We start from the raw sequence: 19,063 nt of genomic DNA on the forward strand, positions 1-19,063 counted from the left end.
TGTAAAAATGTTTCATTTTGGTGAGATGTGTATTTGTCTTTTGAATATGTTGAGCTAGACTTCTTTATCTAGGATTATGGTAGATGCTATTGTGTAGTTTGGATGTTTTAAATTGATTTTTACTTGTTATTTAAGGGAATATTAATGTTTTTTTGAGTTTGTGCTTATTGTCTCTTTTGTTGTTTGATCACCAACAAGTAAAGTATGGGGTTTTAGAGGATGCTTGACAAAGATAGTCTAAATAGACCTAAGTTTGAATAGTGTATGTTCATCTCTTGTTAAGAAAGTAAGTGGGTGATTACTTAATAGGATGGACTTATACCTATTAATTATACATAGTCAAACATAAGACCTAAACTCAATTAACTTCGCTTTAATTAATTTTCTATAGACGTATACATAGTTAATGAAGCTATGCAACTGTACGATGACCTGAAGTAGAATTATGCATGCTTAAGGAACCTAGACTAACATTAATTTTCATAAAAGTAGGTATTTAATTGAACTTGTATCCCAACAAAGCAAACGCTAAACCCATAGTCCTAGGTTTTAATTACGTTGTTTCCTCACTATAATTTGAGTTTACAATTCTTAGATTAATTTAGATTTTTAGATTAAATTTCATTTCTTTTCAACCACTTATTTCTTTGATTGCTTCTTAACTTGTTATAATTTTAGTAATTAATAATAAATAGTAAACTAATTTCCCGTGGAGATGATAACTCACTCACTACTATATTACTTGTTGATAACCATGTGTACTTGCATGACACCTTGCTAAAATTGATAAAAATTTTAAAGTAATTTGCCTTGAAAAATTAATTAGCAAGCAACAAGGACCCAACCTATGCTAGATCATGAAGGTATGTAAAAACCATGAAACTTCTAGGTTTTTCTCATCAACTTTAACTCCAATTCTTCCAACTTAATAGAATATTTTTCTTCGATTTAAAAGAAGGCCTTGTAATGATAAGTCTAGCTAAAACCTTTAATTTTTATTCTGCAACTTTCTTGAAAATCTCCAAATCTTACACAAAGAGAATTTTGTGAATTCACTTTAGAACTTTTGTCTCTTAACCAAATGAAAAGTGAATCCTAGGCTTAAGTGAGCTATTTGCATTAACACGGTTTGTATTGTAAAAAGTTTTAACGTAAAACTATGACTCAGGTCCAATTATTTTTAATTAACTTGAAAGGTTTATTTATCACACTTTAATAAAATATAGATATATTAGTCCAAATGTCATTTCGACCGGCTATTGCATCCATATTGAAATAGCTCAAAATTGTTGTAATTTTTTGTCTAAATAAACTCAATTTGGTCAAAATTTAACCAGAAAAAAAGAAGAGAAATTGAGAGATTAGACAAAGAAATTCAACCTAGAAAAAGGTGAAGAAAATCTGCGCCAACATTTCCTGCCCAATTTTATAATTGGTTCAACTCCCTTAAGTAATAAAAGCCACATTCTTGAACAATCAGTCAATCACATATACATCTCTTTTGAGAGACTAGAACAATAGAATCAGTCAACGAACACATCAGTTTTTTGTTGCCGAGGGGTGGACAACAATAGGGAAGAAGTAAGAAAAAGCCATTACATCGAGGCTGATGCCATGACATTGAATCTCTTGGAAGGATGCCTTGCGACTTTGACCATTGTCTTTCCTTAAACATTTATTATTCCTGAAAAGACAAGAAAAGAAATGAAAGTAATATAAGAAAGGAAAGACTAAAACATTCATTTGGCAGGCATTGGTTATGAATTTGAAGAGACATAAAAAAAAGGATGAAAAAGATGGAGATTAAACCCTAAAAAGCTTTTACTTGTGGACAATTGAGAGGAACTCACCCACGAGGAAGAAAAGAAGTTTTTTTTCATGATTGCTACATTGTTACCCATGCTTCTTTCCACATTTGCTACAAAATCTTCTTTCATATTTGTGAGGGTTAATTCCTTCAAGGTTATTAGCTTTTCCAATCCATCAGGCACTTTAAGATTTTTGCAACATCTGATCTCCAGTTCTCTTAACAGTGGCATGGCTCCATCTTGCACGGTCCAGCAACTAAGTTTATGTAGCATCCACAATTTTAAGACCCCCAGTTTAGGAAATCCACCACGATAACAAGTCATCTTTAACCCCAAGAAGGATTGAGCATAAAGCCTAAGGGCCTTCAGCTGCTTCAGCCCCCCGAGCGTTTCCATTGGGTCTTCTGACAAATGTGTCATCGACAGTGTGAGGATTTCAAGATTTTCAGGAAAATCAGTAGCGGCAATTGGCTTTGGAAGTTTGGCAAGCAAATAAAGCTGTGATAGGCTCGTCCGCTTCCATGTCCGCATGTCTTCTACACTGAGTTCTAAAGGCTGATTGAATTTATCTAGTAATCTCAAATTCAAGGAATGAAGTTTGTCCATTTGAGATATCCAGGGAGCTATGATTTCATTTGATGCATCATTGCATGTTAACTTCAATTTCCTAAGACCAACCAAACTTTTCTTCCAACTGTTGTAGGGTCTGACTTTTCTAATTACCAAGCCGCACAAAATCTTAAGATTGTTCAGTGAACCACAAGTTGATGGCTTTAGAGTAGACATATCAACATCAATATCACTCATATACAAATGCTGAAGCTTCTTTGCCTTCCAGATGGTACTAGGCAACTTGGTTATGAAAGTGTGTTTTACGTCTAAAGTCTCCAGGTGAGACAAGTTACCAACTGATTGTGGGACATCATCCAAAAGTGTCCGCCTCAATCCCAAATACCTTAGATATGGTAGTTTCCCCAGTGTATCAGAAAGCGCTGGTTTGTAGACACCTTCTAGATCAAGCACTACAAGCATTCCATCAACAACCTTACTAAGCAGTTCCTTGACTCCATACGTAGGTATATCTCCTCTTTTCCCACAGAAGGATATATAAGAACGTAGTCGTCTTACACGGTTTTCTATGTGTTCAAACTGGAGGGAAATATCTAAGTTTTCTGCAAGCCGTCGGACACAAGACCATGGTGACTCCCATCTACCTGAACCGTTGGAGACGTGAAAAAAACAAACTTTTTCTGTATCTAGAAACAGGCTGTCATATATGGTATTTGGCACACGGCATGTCTTGGCGCTTCCATTTAACTTAAGTCTTGTAACCTCAATCATGTTTCTGCTTTTCAGTTCTTCAAAATATTCCTCCACCAGCTTTTCAGGACTTCTCATCGGATCTGTTGGTATCACAAACCCCTCAGCAAGCCATAGCTGATACAACCTCCTAACAGGAATCTCATATGACTTGGGAAAAAGACCCAAATAAAGAAGACAGCATCTTAAAGGTGGGGCTAAATCCTGATAAGCTAAAGCCATGATATCCAAGAAAGGCATTTCATCCGAAAATGTTGATTTATCTGAGGAGTTTGACTGATCTTCTCTAGAAGTTGCCATTGTCAGCAATTTCCTCTGTTCTTTTTGCCTGGTAGCAGACCAAGCTGACTGATTTGGCAAATCTTTTTGAACTTCACCAGCTGTTTTATGCTCCGTTCTCATTACTCTCTTGATTTTTTCCTTGGTTTCTGAGGAAGTAGATTTGCCAGAGGGGTCCTTTGGATCTTCAACCCTTACCATCTTTTTTGTTTCCATTATACCAAAGGAATGTTCAATCACACTTCGCCATTCATCATATTTACCCTTCGTAGACAACAGACCCCCAAGCAGAACTATTTGAAGAGGTAGACCACGGCATCTTTGCAAGATCTTGTCCTTTAACTGTGAATCATTTATATCTATCTGCATCATCTTTGCAATTTGTACCTTCTTAAGAACAATGTCCAGCTTTCTTCATCAGTTAGGGGACGTAGCTGTAGCACTACGGGGCTTGGATTGATATGGTATGCTAGATAGGATTACGAGTGGTGATTATGACCCTGCTGCCATATGATAATTTGGGAAAGCCTGGATTAAGTCTCTCCCAAGCGTCTGGTGTGGAGATATCATCCAAAACTATCAGGTATCTCTTCCAAGTTAAGCAAAGACGAAGCATTTCCCTCAACTGCTCAAGACCCAGGCTCTCTTTCTGCTTGGCATTTCTAAGTTGCCCCAATAAGTCAATCAAGAGTTGTCTCTCATTGAATTCGTCCAATTTCGGTGGGACACTAACCCAAGCTCGGCATTTGAAGTACCTCTTACTTGCCACACTATTATAAATTGTCTTGACAAGAGTTGTTTTGCCTGAACCTGCCACACCTAACACTGTAATTAGAAAATGCAACCTGGAGCTGTTCAGTGTTAGTTCTGCTAATTCCTTTACTTTAGAGTCCAAACCAACAGTGCTTGGATCTTTGTCCTTAACATCAGAAAGCCTATCGCAGGGCTCTGCACCTTTTTGATCCGAAACATCTTCTTGCACATCTTTCAAGTTACGCAACTCTCTCTCAGGGATCATTCCAGAGACAGAAGAATTGGTCTTGTGCTCCTCGTTAGCTTCACCTTCACTTAGAGTCAAAATCACCCGGCTACCATTCAACGAATTTGGAAGGGAAAGTTTGAGATTGTCCCAAATTTTACTAGTCCATACATCATTTAAAACCACAAGGTACCTCTTCTGAGCTAAGAAATTGTGGAGCCTTTTTCGTAGTAACTCCACTGTCTGCTTTTTTTCCAACTTGACACTTGCAACTTGCTCCAAAATGTTAGTGAGAATATCTGTTTCATTAAACTGCTGTGGAACATGAACCCAAGCACGACATTGGAAATGCTGTTTAACATCTTTTGCATTGTAGATTGGCCATAGCAAAGTTGTCCTGCCAGAGCCTACCGAACCCTTGATTGAAATGAGGAATAGCAAAATGTGTGGATTGAGAATTGATTGAGTGAACTTCTCTATTGCAGCCTTCACGCCAGTAAAACCATATTCCTCCTCCAAATAAGCAGAAGATTGAGGCCATCCATGCAATAACTTCTCCTCCAGCTTTCGAAAGTTAGACAAATAAAATCTCCCAACGATCCATGTATTAATTTGCCTCGCGACTTTGTCACCGTGAACAACAGTAATCACCCGGCTACCATTCAATGAGTATGGAAAGGCTGCTTTGATATTGTCCCAAAACTCTGCTGTTTGGACACCATATAAAACTATCAAATACCTCTTGGAAACTAAGAAATCGTGGAGGCTTCTCAGCGGTGACTGAAGGAGCAGCCTCCCTGTCTCTTTCCTATCGGCAACCTGCTCTAAAATGGCTTGTATGATCTCTCTTTGTCCAAGCTCTTCAGAAACACGAATCCAAGCTCGACACTGGAAATGTCGTTTGATATCATCTGCATTATAGACTGTCCACAAGAGAATTGCCCTACCAAGGTACGCCCCATCAACAGTTAAAATGAGATATTGCAAAGCAAGTCGGCTGAGTAGTTGTTGATTTAACTTCTTTACAAGGTCTGTCAAAACAACTATATCTACATTTGGAACGGTCTCCTTATCAACTGAGACTTGTAAAGCTTCAGAGTCAGTTGATGACTTTGTTGGTGGAATCAACTCTGCTGGTGGAACTTGCCCATCTTTAGAGTCAGTGGGTTGACTTTGCACAACTCCGGAGTCACGGGATGGACTTGGATGAAATTGTTTGCAGTAAACCCTTACATTCTTTACTAGTTGCTCAATCTTATTGCTTGAGAGCACTTCACTGGTGAAGTGGGTGGAAGTATGCCTCTTTCTCTGGACTTTGTGACCCTGCAGCATTGTTCTGCCCAAAAAGGTCTCAATATCATCCTCCAAAGAATAAATATCGTACAGAAGCTTGTCCCAGTCTTCAATTGTTTTATGACTTCCTTGGTAGTTCTCTGCACTTTCCAGGACTTTCTGCAAATGGTTTAGCTCTTCAATCAAGTTATTGATGACTTGGCTTTTCAAACCTGGATAATTAGCTTCATCACTTGCAATCAAATTTAGTTTTGTTATCAAAATATGTGTTGTTTCAAAAGCCATGGAACTGAACTCTCAGTAATTATCTTTCTTGAAAACGGCGGAAAAGGATGAACTGCACACGTATCAGAACTGAAATGGAAAATCACATGCCTCCTTGTCAATGCCTCTTTCTTCAAAGGTACACAGCTATTCTTTATCCTTTTTCAGTTGAGTCCTGCATCATCACATGCTGAGGATCATTGGCTCTGGAATTGTATTCTACATTTAATGAAAATCAATGTTGTGAGGTAACAATATTCTAAAGAAAATTTTATATATGCATTTGTACCCATAAAGATACTAATTGAATTCAACTTTTATTTTTTCCAAACATTAAATTCAATTCTTTTCTTTTTCCCCTTTTGGGTATGGCAAATTTAGAGAAAACTTAAATTGAAACCTTCTTGTTCTAAAAGCTATGTTTGGGTGTGCTTGAAGTAAATTTTAAGGACATGCAAGAAAAGGTAGAATTTGATAAGTTCCTTCATCAAAATTCAATTCGTGATATGACCGGTTCCCAAATAGATATCTCAACCATTAAAATTTGTGATTTGAACTTCGAAGTTTTACATATATATATATATATATATATATGTTATTGGTACATAGTTTCCATACCATGCCAACTCATCAAATGTTGTTAAAAATTTTTAAGGATTTAAACTTAAATATTAAAATTTTTTTAACAATTAATTTAATAAAAAAGGTATAATATCCAAAAATGCCCTTAAACTATTTAGAAAAATTTAAATAAGTCTTTATACTTTTTTATGTTTAATTAAGATTTTGTACTTTTATTTTAAACCAAATAAACCTTTTTACTTTCATTTTAAATCAAGTAAGCCCTTATAACTAATAATTGACTTAATTAAAATATCATTTATTATTTTATACTACATGATGTTGATGTAACTTACTAGTATATATAATTAATGATGATATAACATGTTGACATATCATAATTAATGATGACTTGGTGTGCTAATTTGACATAATAACGTAACTATGTTATACTTTTTACTCTTCACATCAACATCATATAGATATAAAATAACAAGTGACATTTTAACTAATAGTAATTAATCCATCACTAGTCATAAGGGTTTATTTGACCCAAAATAAAAGTATAGGAATTTATTTAAATTTTCTTTAATAGTTTAAGGACTTATTTGAACATTATGCAATAAAAAACAAAAAAAAATTCTTTTTTCTCTTTCCAACTCCCTCACAACATTCTTTTATTATTCTCTTTTTTTTGGGTAAAATACCCCATCTCCTAAGTTTTAATCGAAATTTCAAGTGAGTCTATTAATTTTCAAAATGGGCACTCCATCTCAAAAAAATATCTTCTACTAGACACATAGGTCTAACCGTTAGTGTTTCGATTAGTTTGACGACTTGGCAATATTGAAATAATAATTTTACCCTTCATTAATTTGAAAAATTACTATTATATAATTTTTATTAATTGTTTTATTAATTTAAAAAAATAGGGGAGCACCAATCAAAGATCAGTGCTCCCTGATCAATGCTCTCCTCTCTTTCGGAGCTAAGGAACATCGATCGATGCTCCTCATTTTTCAAAAACATATAATAATAATTTTTTAAATTAATAAAAAAAAGTATTTTAATCCTTTCATAATCTCTATTAACGGTGTTTACACTTTTCAGGAAGAGTCTTTATTTCAAATATCAATAGATTCATTTGAAAGTCAATTAAAATTTAAGGTGCGGGGGTATTTTACCTTTTTTTTTATCCCTATCTACCTCTATCATTTTCTTTTTCCCTTCTTCTTCTTCCATTAAAATTAAAATTAAAATTAAAATATTTTCACTTTTCCTTGAAACTTATTCACCTTATTTTCATGTTCTCTAGACTTCAAAACTAAAATCCTACTAAATCTCTAAAGAGTATTACTGAAACCCTAAGAGAGAAAAAGTAAGGAATTTGGTATGGAGGTTTTCTTTTTATTGAGAGAAAGAGAGAGAAAGAGTGCTATTGAAACAAAGAAGTAAACCCTCATTTATTTATTTAAAAAAACCAATTGGTTATGACATGATAACCCTAAATCAGATATAAGAATCATTTTAAAAAATATATCATTAAAGTCGATAAGAAAATATTATCTCTACAAAAAGAAAATCTCCCCACCAAATTCCTCATTTTTTTCTCTCTCTTAGGGTTTCAACAACACTCTCTCTTAAGGACTCAACAAAATTTTAGTTTGGATACCTGAAGAACATGAAAAGAAGGTGAATAGGTTTTGGGGAAAAGTTGAAATATTTTAATCTTAATGGAAGAAGGAGAAACAAAGAAAAAGAAAATGGAGCTAGAAAAAGATTAAAAAAACAACAAAAGAACGCTGTGAAGGAGTTGGAATTATAATTTTTTATTTTTTATTTAATTAATTATTAAAAACTTTTTAATATTTAAGTTTAAGTTTCTAAACATTTTTATTTTTACTTTATTAATGAGAAGACAACATTTGATCAACTGAGCCATACATTGTCAGTAAATCAAATCTAAACCCATATATATAATGTCAAATTAATTAATTTCAAATTAGAATCTTCTAAACGTAACACATCCATTTATTTGCAAATGAATTGTCATGTAAAAAAAATTCTATTGAAATGAAATTCAATGTCAATAAAAGATATTAAGTAAAAGAAGAACTATCTTTTGATTTTGGGTTACGACGAATCTTAGTGTTGGAACAAGAACAAATCAAGAAATCATGTAATTAAAAATGCTGACAAAAATAAAAATATTTCTAAAACATTCCGATTTATACATTAACTTACCAATCAAAAAAAGAACAGAGAGGAAAAGATAGAGAGGCATAGGAACATAGGGAGTGAGAGAGTAAGAGCAAGAGGTTGGTGGGATAGCCATAGTTTAGGTTTGAGAGAAAGAAAGGTTGAGAGAGGGAATAATGGCAAGTTTGATATCCAACAATGGAAGAAAAAAGTCCATTCTGCCTTTGTGGATAATATAAGCTTCGGAGTAAAGTGGGGGGAGCTCAAGCACTTCTTTGACTAGTTTGGAGTGGTAGTGGACCTTTTTGTGTGAAGGCAGCAGAGAAAAAGAGACACAAGGTATGCCTTTGTCTACCACTATTTTGAAGAAGAGCTTAATAGAACGATTAATTTTGGTTAAAGCATAAAATTGGATGGGCGATTCCTCATCAAGGTAGCCGACAAATCTGAGGAGGTGATTGATAGGAATGGTGTAGTGAGACAGAAGCGACAAGAGGTTGCTAGCTTTAACGAGGGAGAAAGTCGTTCAAAGATGTAGTCATTAACAATGGCAATAGGGAAAACAAAAGACTCAAACAACCTATAATAGAAAAAAGATCACTAAATAGAAAGGTTGATGGAATTTGGGTGCATATAGAGGAGGAAGATGTTGAATGGATCAAGAAGAGTGCCACAAGAAGACTAAGAAGGCCAACTAGCTATGAAGAGATCCAAAACTTACTGTTTAGAGAAAGAGTTTTAGCTCTGGTAAGGCCTACAAGTGGCTTAAATGTCATGGTTACTTTTAATGAGGTGGAAGACATGGAAAACTTTTTGTAACTTTATATGGACATCTTTGAGGTCTAGTTTGAGGAATTACAGCCATATGACATGAAAAATGATGGAAGAAGATATACGATATAAGTTAGAATGGAGGAAATGCCTGCACACATATGGCATCATAGGATATTCAAAGCATTGGGGAATTATAGGGATAGATTCATCTAGACTGATAAAGCTACGGAGTTACGATGAAGACTTGACTCTGTTCTAATAAAAGTTGAGGTAACAAGTAAAAGAAAAGTGCCTTCATGTCCGTAAATTATTGTCAACGGTAAAACTATTAGAATGAGAGCATATATTATTGAAAAGAATGTAGTTGAATTAGAAAAACAGACACTAAAGGCGACAAAAAGGTGATCAGATCGAAACCATAATTAGAATAAGTCAATAAAGTCCTATAGGAGAAAAAGCTGAACAGGGTGGCAAATAAAACTCTAACCGTGGATGATTTTGATGTGGACGGGGAGGAAAAAGCTATGGTGTGGATGAAACATAGGGAAATGTGTGATAAAAAATAGATGGCACACATAGGAATGGATAAAATCTCTTTAGGGAATGATAATAGGGGACATAAAGTTGATAAGACAAGTGGTGGAAGTCCAAAAAGGGGTAGTGATGCAAAAAAGAGAGGTTTAAATCTTAATGGAAAGAATGAGAAATAGAGAGAAAAAATGAAGACTGAAGAAAGTAAGGTTAAGGAAATGGTGGGTTATCAATTCGTGTGTATCCCTATGGAAAAGAAAAGGGTCCATAACCCATATGGCTCACATAAAGGAAGTAGCCCAAGCTTGAGGGAACTGAGAATAAGGTCGTGCAACAAAGAGAAAGAAATATGTATCTATGGAGTAAGGTCAAGTGAAAAGAAAATGGATGATGAGGAATCTTCAGATTTAGGGACAGCACTTGAGAGATGGGCTAGGTGTTAAAGTTAAGTAGGAAATGGGCCAAAAAAATATGGGAAGTAAGTGGAACAAATAGGGTTAAGACTCAACTAAAGGGAAAGGCCTTGAATGCTAACAGTAGCAGTGGGGTTGATAGAAGAGGCCTAAATTCCAAATTAAGGAAAACTAAATAGAGAAATAAGAAAGGGAGGTGATGGGCATGGGACAAAGAAGGGAAAATAACACAAAGAACGGCTAAAGAGCTCAGTTAAGGAAAGATCTAGTAAAAGAAATTCTAAAATGAAGAAAAGAAAAAAGGGTATAAAGCGAAGACTCAAAAACTCCAAGTTGACAATTTCAGATGATTTTACTCTTATTGATTTGGTAAAATCGATGGAATAAAAAAAAGGAAAAAGTCAAGTTGAAGGGTAAAAAAAAGAAAAAAGAAAAATGTGGTCCCAAAAAGAAAGTAAAATTAATGATGAAAAAAACCCATAAAAAGGAAAAAGAAAAAGAAAGTTTAAGGGTTATGGTACTAGTTGAACAAAGAGGATTAAATAATGATGCAGATAGGGAGGGGAGACTTGCATTACTGTGGAAAGAAGCATTGATATCGATAGACATTAGTACTGAATTGGGTTTGGATTTCAGAGAAGAAAAAAAGGAAGTACTAAGGGAATTGGTAGAGGCAGTAAATGTGAAGTAGTAAAGGGTTTACTATAAGTCAGGTACGTTTATGAGTTTTTTCTTTATGATTGTGTTGTCATGGAATGTAAGAAGATTAAGCCGTGGGGAAAAGAAAAGGGCATTAAGGAAAGTTACAATGAAAAATAAGCCAATTGTTGTATTTGTGCAAGAAACTAAGATACAGACACCGTATGAAGGGCTTTTTGAGAAATTGTGGGTAAAAGATAGAATTGAAGGAAGAGTAGTGAAAGTTGAAGGGAGATTGGGAAAACTAATAAGCTCATGCCAAAAGAGTTTTATTCAAATGGATGAAATTATTGCTCATAAAATTTATTTGTTACTGATTGGGCTACTGAAGAAATAGAAAAGAAGATACGAATTCAGGAATATTTATACACCTAACGATGAATAAGAAAAAAATACAGTGTGGGAAGAATTGAGCCAAATAATTGCAGGTCAGGAGATTTTTTGGCTCTTATGGGAGATTTTAATAATGTTAGATTAAAAGGAGAAAGGATCGACAGGGGTGACGTGGGGAGAAGAATGGTAAAATTTAATGAGTTTATTAATGAAGTAGAATTAGTCGATTTTTCGTTGAGTGGAAGCAAGTTTACTTAGAGTAAGAATCTGGAAAAACCTGTATTTAGCAAACTTGATCGATTTATGGTAAATGTGAAAATACTAGAAATTGAGAAGGAATTAGTTCAAAGCTATTTGCCTTATTCAATTTCTAGTTAAAACCTAATTCTTTTGGGACCAAGAAGGGTTGATTGGGGCTTTAAGCCTTTTAAAGTTTTTAATCATTGGGTGGAATAAAGTAATTTTCAGATGGTGCTTCAAGATTTTTGGAAGCACTCTGTTGAGGACCATAAAAGCAAAGTGGGGCTATGGAAGAAATTGAAAGGATTAAAACCAATTCTAAAAGATTGGCAGAAAAGAGTGTATGGGAAAACTCACGAGAAAATAACATGTCTAGAGGCTAAGTTGCAAGAACTTAAATATTCAATAGCAATAAGGGAATAGAAGGTTAGAGTTAAGGAATGAGATTATTGGTAAAAATAGCTAAACTTTGGGAATTACGTAAAGTAGAAGAACGCGAATGGTAACAAAAATCTAGGATTAAGTGGATTTTTAAGGGGTATCACAATACTAGATTTTTTTCATATGATGGCTTTAGTAAGAATGAGGAACAACTTGATCACACAACTAAAAGTCGAAAACTTAAAAGCACAGGAACCAGAGGGAGTCAAAAAAGAAGTGGCTAGGTACTTTTTTTTTTATAAGAAAAGGAAAGTGTCAACCTTAAGAGATTTTTTATGTCCATTCAAGCAGTTAAGTGAAAGAGCTGTTAACCATTTAGAAAAAAGGTTTTCTATTGAAGAAATATGGGATATGTTATGTAGTTGTGATGGGAACAAAACACCATGAGCTTTTTCAAAAACCAATGGGTCGTTCTCAAAGATGAAGTGATGGCAGGTTTGAACACCTTTTATAAGAATTGTCTATTGGAAGAAGGTGTGAAGAACTCCTTTATCATTCTCATCCTCAAGGATGCCAATCCATGTGCTATAATCGAATTTAGACCAATCAGCCTAATTGGGAGTTTGCATAGAATAGTGGCAAAATTATTGGTTAATAGATTATGATTGGTCATTGGTAAGGTGATTGGGGAGAAGCAGTTTGTGCTTGTTAAAAGTAGATAGTTATTACATTGTACTTTAATTGCAAATAAGGCTATTGCTACGTTGAAGAAAAGGAATGAAATGGGTTTTATTTTTAAGGTGGACTTTGAAGAAGCATACGATAATGTTGATTAGGGATTTTTACAATTCATTATAGAGAAACTGAGGTTTGGGTAAAGATGGAGGAAATAGATGGGAAGGTATTCGTCATCCACCAAAGTCTCTGTCCTTATTAATGATGTGGCCACAGAGCCGTTGATGATGAAGAAGGGCCTGAGATAAGGTTGCCTTTTATCTTTCTTCTTTTTCAATATTGTGGCAAAAAGGTTAAGCCAACTAATGAACAAAGTTGAGATGTTAAGGCTTTATCAGCGGATTCCGTTTGGTTGTCCTAGGATTTCTATTTCTCACTTGCAATTTGTGGATGACATTATCATGGTTTGTAGGTTGAGGATGGATAATCTTCTCAATGCTAAAAGGATTTTGAGGTGTTTCCAGTTAATATCAAGGCTGAAAATTAATTTCTATAAAATTAGCTTAATAGGTATAGGAGTGGAACCCCATTTGGTGAGTAAAGGTGTGGAAACATTGGGGTGTAGGGTTAGGGAGTTACCTATAACTTATATGGGATTACCACTAGACATTCCACATAACTCGAAAAGGATGTGGAAACCTATCATTGAAAAGTTTAAGGCACGTTTGATAGGATGGAATAGCAAAATCTTTTAATGGGAGGTAGGATCAAGTTCGTAAGGTCCGTTTTAATGAGCCTTCCTATATTCTTCATGTCACTATTCCAAATTCCAAAAAGAGTCAAAAATGAGTTAGAAAAAATTGAGAAAAGGTTCCTTTGAAGTATGGTGGAGGAAAAATAGAAGGTGCACTATATGGGTTAAGACAGAGTGTGTAGGTATAAGGAAAATGAGGGGTTGGGCATTATTGATTTGGAGATTAGGAATAGGGCTTGACTAAATAAATAGGTGTGGAAGTATAGTAGGGAAAGGAATAGTTTATAGAGACAAGTGATTGATGAGAAAATCAGAGTGAATTCTACCAACCTCTTATCGAAAACAAACACTAACAGGAAGTACTCCTCAACATGGAAGAACATTATTAAACCTCTATGTCCAACTAATGAGCTTTCTTGCAGGATAATTCCAATTTACAGATAGTGGTGGGGGACGGCAAATATATTTGATTTTGGAGTAATAAATGGGTTGAGGAGACTACCTTGAGAGAGTAGTTCCTAAGAATGAATACACTTGCACAAAATAAAAAGGGTTTCATTAATGACTATGGAATGAGGGATGATAACAAGTGGGTGTGGCATATCGAGCTAAGAAAAGCACTATTGGACTAAGAGAAGCATCAGTGGTAGCAGTTGAAAAATGTTGTTGAAGAGTTTCACCTATGTAAAGACATAGAAGATACAGTGGCGTGGAAAGGCTCATCTTCAAGTTCTTACTCCACCAAGGATTTTGCAAAGGGGTCACATAGAATCATAGTGATATGGAAGGATTATGGAGCTAGGTATGGTCAAATTTAGCCCCATTCCAAGTTAAGGTTTTTTGCTAGCAATTTATTCATGAAAGGGTTGCCATTAAACAAGAATTGGTGAGAAGAAGACTGCTATCAACTAAAATGGCAGTGCATGTCCTATGTCATAAAGAACCTGATATAGTAAGCCACTTGTTTGTTCATTGTTGTGAAACTTGGAAGATTTGGTCTAGATGAGTTTGGGAATAGGGGTGTGAATGGGTGATCCCTAGCAATATAAAGGAACTTTTGAATATTGGAATGCTACAAGTCAATAGAGGAGAGATTAAAATATGGAGGATGGCATTTTATTCTATTGTCTAGTCGTTATGGTTACATATAAATGAAATGGTGTTTTGAGGAATTATGTGGGATGAGAGTCAAGTCTTTAAGCTTACTAAATTGTAGGTTGCTATGAGGGCCAAGTTAAATGGCCACAAGACTACGGTGTAGTTTTGGACACTTACCGTAATTCGAATTATTGGAAAATATTGATCAAGGAAAAGGAAAGTAGATTGGTTAAGTAGTGGTGCAAACCTCCTCTTAGCAAGATGAAATTCAATGTTGATGAGGCAGCACAAGGCTATCTCGGGGAGGTTGGAATTAGAAGTGCCTTGAAGGATGAGTATGGACATATGGAAGCTATCTTGTCAAAGTTGATTGAGGTAGGAGATGCAAGTGAAGCCGAAATAAGAGCCATAAGGGAAGCATTCCTTATTTTCTCTACTTCCAAATAGGCTAATTCACATCCATTGATTGTTGAAAGTGACTCGATGAATGTTGTCAAATGGGCCAACAAACCATTAAAGCTCCATGAAAGATAAGGAAGTAGATCCTCCACATTGAACAACTAAAGAAAGGTGTCTACGAATGGGATGTCATTCACATCTATAGAGAAAGGAACAAACTTGCTAACAGACTTACAAAGAATGGCATCATACTGGTGATGGAGTTGCTCAATATACTGGAGCAAGGATAAAAGGGTGAACCAAAAAGTTGTGACTTGGTAATCTCAAGGTTCTGGTTTTTTGCAAGTTCATCAGAGTAAAGGGAATGTGATGGTGTTAAATGCAAGAGGGTATTACACCTTGTCCGTGAGGGTGGCTGTTGGTTGTATTCTTGTTTAAAAGGATCACTGGATGACAAATTGAGGTAGTGGGTTTTCTGTAATTTAAAAGATGGCCAGCTTGGAAGCTTTTGATCATGGACAATGGTTCAATGTTCTTTTTTTTTAGGTCATCCCAAAGCTTCTTTATGAATGTTTTGTTGGTGTATTTGCAAAAACAAAGGTTATGTCACATAATGAAAAGCTATCTTAGCTCAAAGGTTATATCACATAAAGTGACATAGTGTGACTATTGGATTGTAGGTAGGTTTTCATGTTAATAGTTATGTCCCTTAGTAAAATGATATCTAAAAATTACAAGACAAATTGAAAAAACACCATAACTCAAAATTTAAATATGAAAAGTTATTGTTTCAAATTATAACTCAAAGATTATGTTTTATGAAATGACTAGTTGTCCTTTCATAAGATGATTACTGAAATAATACCTTTATCCGAAAGTTGTGTCTTGCAAATATAAAAATCTCTTTTAGACAAAATGGTGCTTTAATGAAAGGGTTGTGTCCTTGAAGAAAAAACACTTGCAAGCCTATATAAAGGACTTGTTGTCAACCATTTTGACACATTAAATCAAAAACAAAACAAGAGTAGAAAACCAAGAACAAGAAAAGTGTTGTGTTCTATTAACATAAACACTTAAGTTCCCATCAAATACAAAAGCGTTCAAATTTCTCATAATCTACTTGCTGCAGAAAGTAAGCTCTATGGCCGAACAACTTTGTAAACCCTTGGATGTATTTAGCGGTCTTTTGTCGTAAAGTGTAAGACGAAGTTAGACATTAGCTTCATTGTATCCCTAAGGCTATTCGTATTATTCTCCATTGCATGCCGAGTAGTGGAGGCCAAATAAGTCTTAAAGATAATTGCTATTGAAAGGCTCGCTTTGAAGTCAATTTTGTTGGTTCTTTAAATTTCATCTAAACCCATTTGCACCAACATGTTTTAGAATGCCAATCTCAAGGGATTGAAGGGTGCACTTGAGAGCTGGAGTCCTAATAAGTTTTGCAAGGGTCTGAATTTCCTCTGCAGCTTAAAGCTTCAAGGTGGCTGCTGAAATGAGTTGATATGTGCAGAACTGATTTGATTGAATCCGGTTTTATTTTGATGTAGTGGATCTTTTGTATTTGGGTTGATCTGACGTATAAGAGAACTATTCTTGTTGGAAAGGATTTTTTGGATAGGGATAGTTGAGATACTTTCTTTTGAGTTCAGCTTGCAAAGCCTGGATTTTAAGTTGATATGGGTTGATAGCAACCTAAAATCCGGAGCTGACCTATTTTCTTAACATGGAATTGCTCATTCCATGTTGATGAATGAATTACTTAATTTTCAAAAAAAAAAAAAACATTCCAATCTATACCAAGAGAAATCTCCAGCATAAACAAAGAGTGATGGAATGGGGAAAACAAACATGAACACGAATATAATACAAAGGTAAGCGAATTTGCTTAATCACCTTGTTCATTAGTTCTAATGCTTTTGATCAGCTGAAATTGTTGCAACATCTGGCAGGTTCACTCGTTGTATTGCATAAAGCTCTATCAGCAGTGCAGCAAGTCCAGTCGAGTTCCAAAGCCTTGAGGCCATTGCGTTGTCCATCAGAGATTGTCATCGCCATTGTTTGATCATATTGGAGCTTTACCGCAAGTTCATGCCTGTTTAGAGTTTGATCAGGCAGCAGATTTGACGACAATGGTAAAAGCCTGGCTGGTAGAGAGGTTACCGCTTCCAGAGAGAAGGTATGATTAAGATGAAACTTGAAAGGTTTATTGTTGTTTGCAACTGTCAACTTTACCTCCAAATTCTTTCTTGCCTATTAAGGATAGAATTAAGGGTTTTACAAAGCTTGTGGAAAAGGATAGACCCTTCAACAATTCAATTAAAGATAAAATTTGAATAATTGTTTACAGTAACAACTATCCGTTTATTTCTACTTTTTCTACGCACTCTTCACGAGTTTGAAAAAGAAAATGAAAGCAGGAAAAGAAAAGGAAAAGTATAAAGAAAAAAGAAAAAGAGAGTGCCCACCATTCATAATTTCAGATGCCCCTGCAATTTGCAAAGAATATTTGTTGGCTGTGTTACTAGAATTTCTCAATGTTTAAACCAAATATATTCCTACCCTGGTCCCTCAAAATTAGTAAATCTGTTTCCTGCCAATATAAAAGCGAAGGAAGATAGATATAAGCAAACAGACCAGAGAGGAAATGGAAAAACAGGAGACTGACATGCAGGAACTAGTGGACCGTCCAATGATCCTAGCTGTAAAAGGCCATTTGCAGAAGCCTAGAGTAGAAGTAGCCTGTAAGCTTGCCAAGCACCTCAAATACCCCCTCATTGACCAAGATGAAATCACCTCAGTTCTCCAAACTTCTGAACATTTCGATGAGATATCCTTCGACATTGTTCTTAAAATTGCTTCAATGCAGCTGACGGAGTTGAAGCTCGCGGTAATCATTAGCACACCACTCTCTCAAGACACCCATTTTGACAAGTTAAAGCATCTGGAAAAGTCTGCGGGTGCCATCCTGGTAATAATTCAGTGCCTGCCCAAAGACGGAAGCAGCGATTACGACATTGGAGGAGTTTCCAAACTCACTGTTGATACCACAAAGCAGTTTGATGTGGAGGATTTTGTTTTAAAAGAGTTGGATAAGGTAAAAAAAAGAATTTACAGGCACTTACATGCCCTGACCTTCAGTAATAAGCCAAATATTGAAACAAGACTCCAATGCAAGCGCTGCCGGGAAGTCATTTCAGGCCCCAGCTATCAATGTATTCTTGGATGTGATGAATACATATTCGATAAAGCCTGTGCAGAGCTTCAGGTTGACTTAGAGCAGGTTCGGAAAAACTGCCCTGATTATTTAACGCGAAGGGAACCTGAATATCTATTCCCAAGGGAGCTGAGGCAGAACTGCAACATATGTGAATATAACGGTAGAGAATTCTCTGATAGTTGCCATGATTGCCTGTTTCAAACCAACTTGAAAGGTAAATACCTGCCAATCATTGTAAATCATGAATCCCATGCACATCCTCTCAGTCTTGTTATGATGCCTCTACCTTACAATTATGAGTTTCGATGCTCTTGCTGTGGTGACTTTGGGAATTCTATTAGCTACAGATGCTATGATTGCAACTTTAATCTGCATGTCAGCTGCGTTTTGCTGGCACGAACCGTTTCTTACGACTATGACAAGCATCCTCTGAGGCTCACCTACGATTCTCTTGAACAGAATTATTTGGATAGAAGCATTTGTGAAGCCTGTGGGAAGGAAAGAAATCCTGAGCACTGGTTTTACTATTGTCCAGCGTGTGAATCCACGACTCACTTGGGCTGTGCCACTCAGTCACGCAGATAGTATTAATTCAGAGCCGAATCGTGAAGAGAGCTCCAACCCATGGTTCGATCAACAAAGCATCAAATGTGGAGACATCCACAGATTGCAATTTCAATTTGTATGAATTTTGGCTAATGTAATAGCCAATGGCTTAAAAAATTTCTTTTTTTGTGGAGACTACTTGTTAGAGAATATGATGTCAGTTTGATTCAAATTTACTTATTAATTCAGCATGAAAATAGTAAATCAATCTAGACTTCTAACTTGTACGCTTTTTGTTCT

The 19,063-nt window shown here is 35.5% G+C and overlaps 1 protein-coding gene and 1 pseudogene across 3 annotated transcripts; one reads left to right on the plus strand and one right to left on the minus strand.

Annotated features, from left to right (window-relative positions):
- Positions 1-1,410: 1,410 nt before the first annotated feature.
- LOC110429190 (putative disease resistance RPP13-like protein 2) lies at positions 1,411-17,316 on the minus strand (annotated as a pseudogene). Its single transcript, XR_016350750.1, has 3 exons — positions 16,894-17,316; positions 1,851-6,162; positions 1,411-1,684 (listed from the first exon to the last, which is right to left on the minus strand). The product of XR_016350750.1 is annotated as a putative disease resistance RPP13-like protein 2 (transcript).
- Positions 17,317-17,648: 332 nt separating this feature from the next.
- LOC110409755 (uncharacterized) lies at positions 17,649-18,948 on the plus strand. 2 transcript variants are annotated; one of them, XM_021419209.2, is made up of 2 exons: positions 17,649-18,431; positions 18,565-18,693. In XM_021419209.2, exons 1-2 carry the CDS (start codon positions 17,666-17,668, stop codon positions 18,648-18,650), a joined length of 852 nt encoding a protein of 283 aa, XP_021274884.1. In that variant the 5' UTR covers positions 17,649-17,665; the 3' UTR covers positions 18,651-18,693. The 2 variants fall into 2 exon arrangements, with proteins under 2 accessions (XP_021274884.1, XP_089638598.1); XM_089782472.1 differs by having other exon boundaries at positions 17,649-18,948.
- Positions 18,949-19,063: the final 115 nt, after the last annotated feature.

The sequence above is a fragment of the Theobroma umbraticum genome, unplaced genomic scaffold (genome assembly GCF_002168275.2).
Source record: "Theobroma umbraticum cultivar Fairchild unplaced genomic scaffold, ASM216827v3 scaffold_44.0, whole genome shotgun sequence".
Classification (NCBI taxonomy): Eukaryota; Viridiplantae; Streptophyta; class Magnoliopsida; order Malvales; family Malvaceae; genus Theobroma; species Theobroma umbraticum.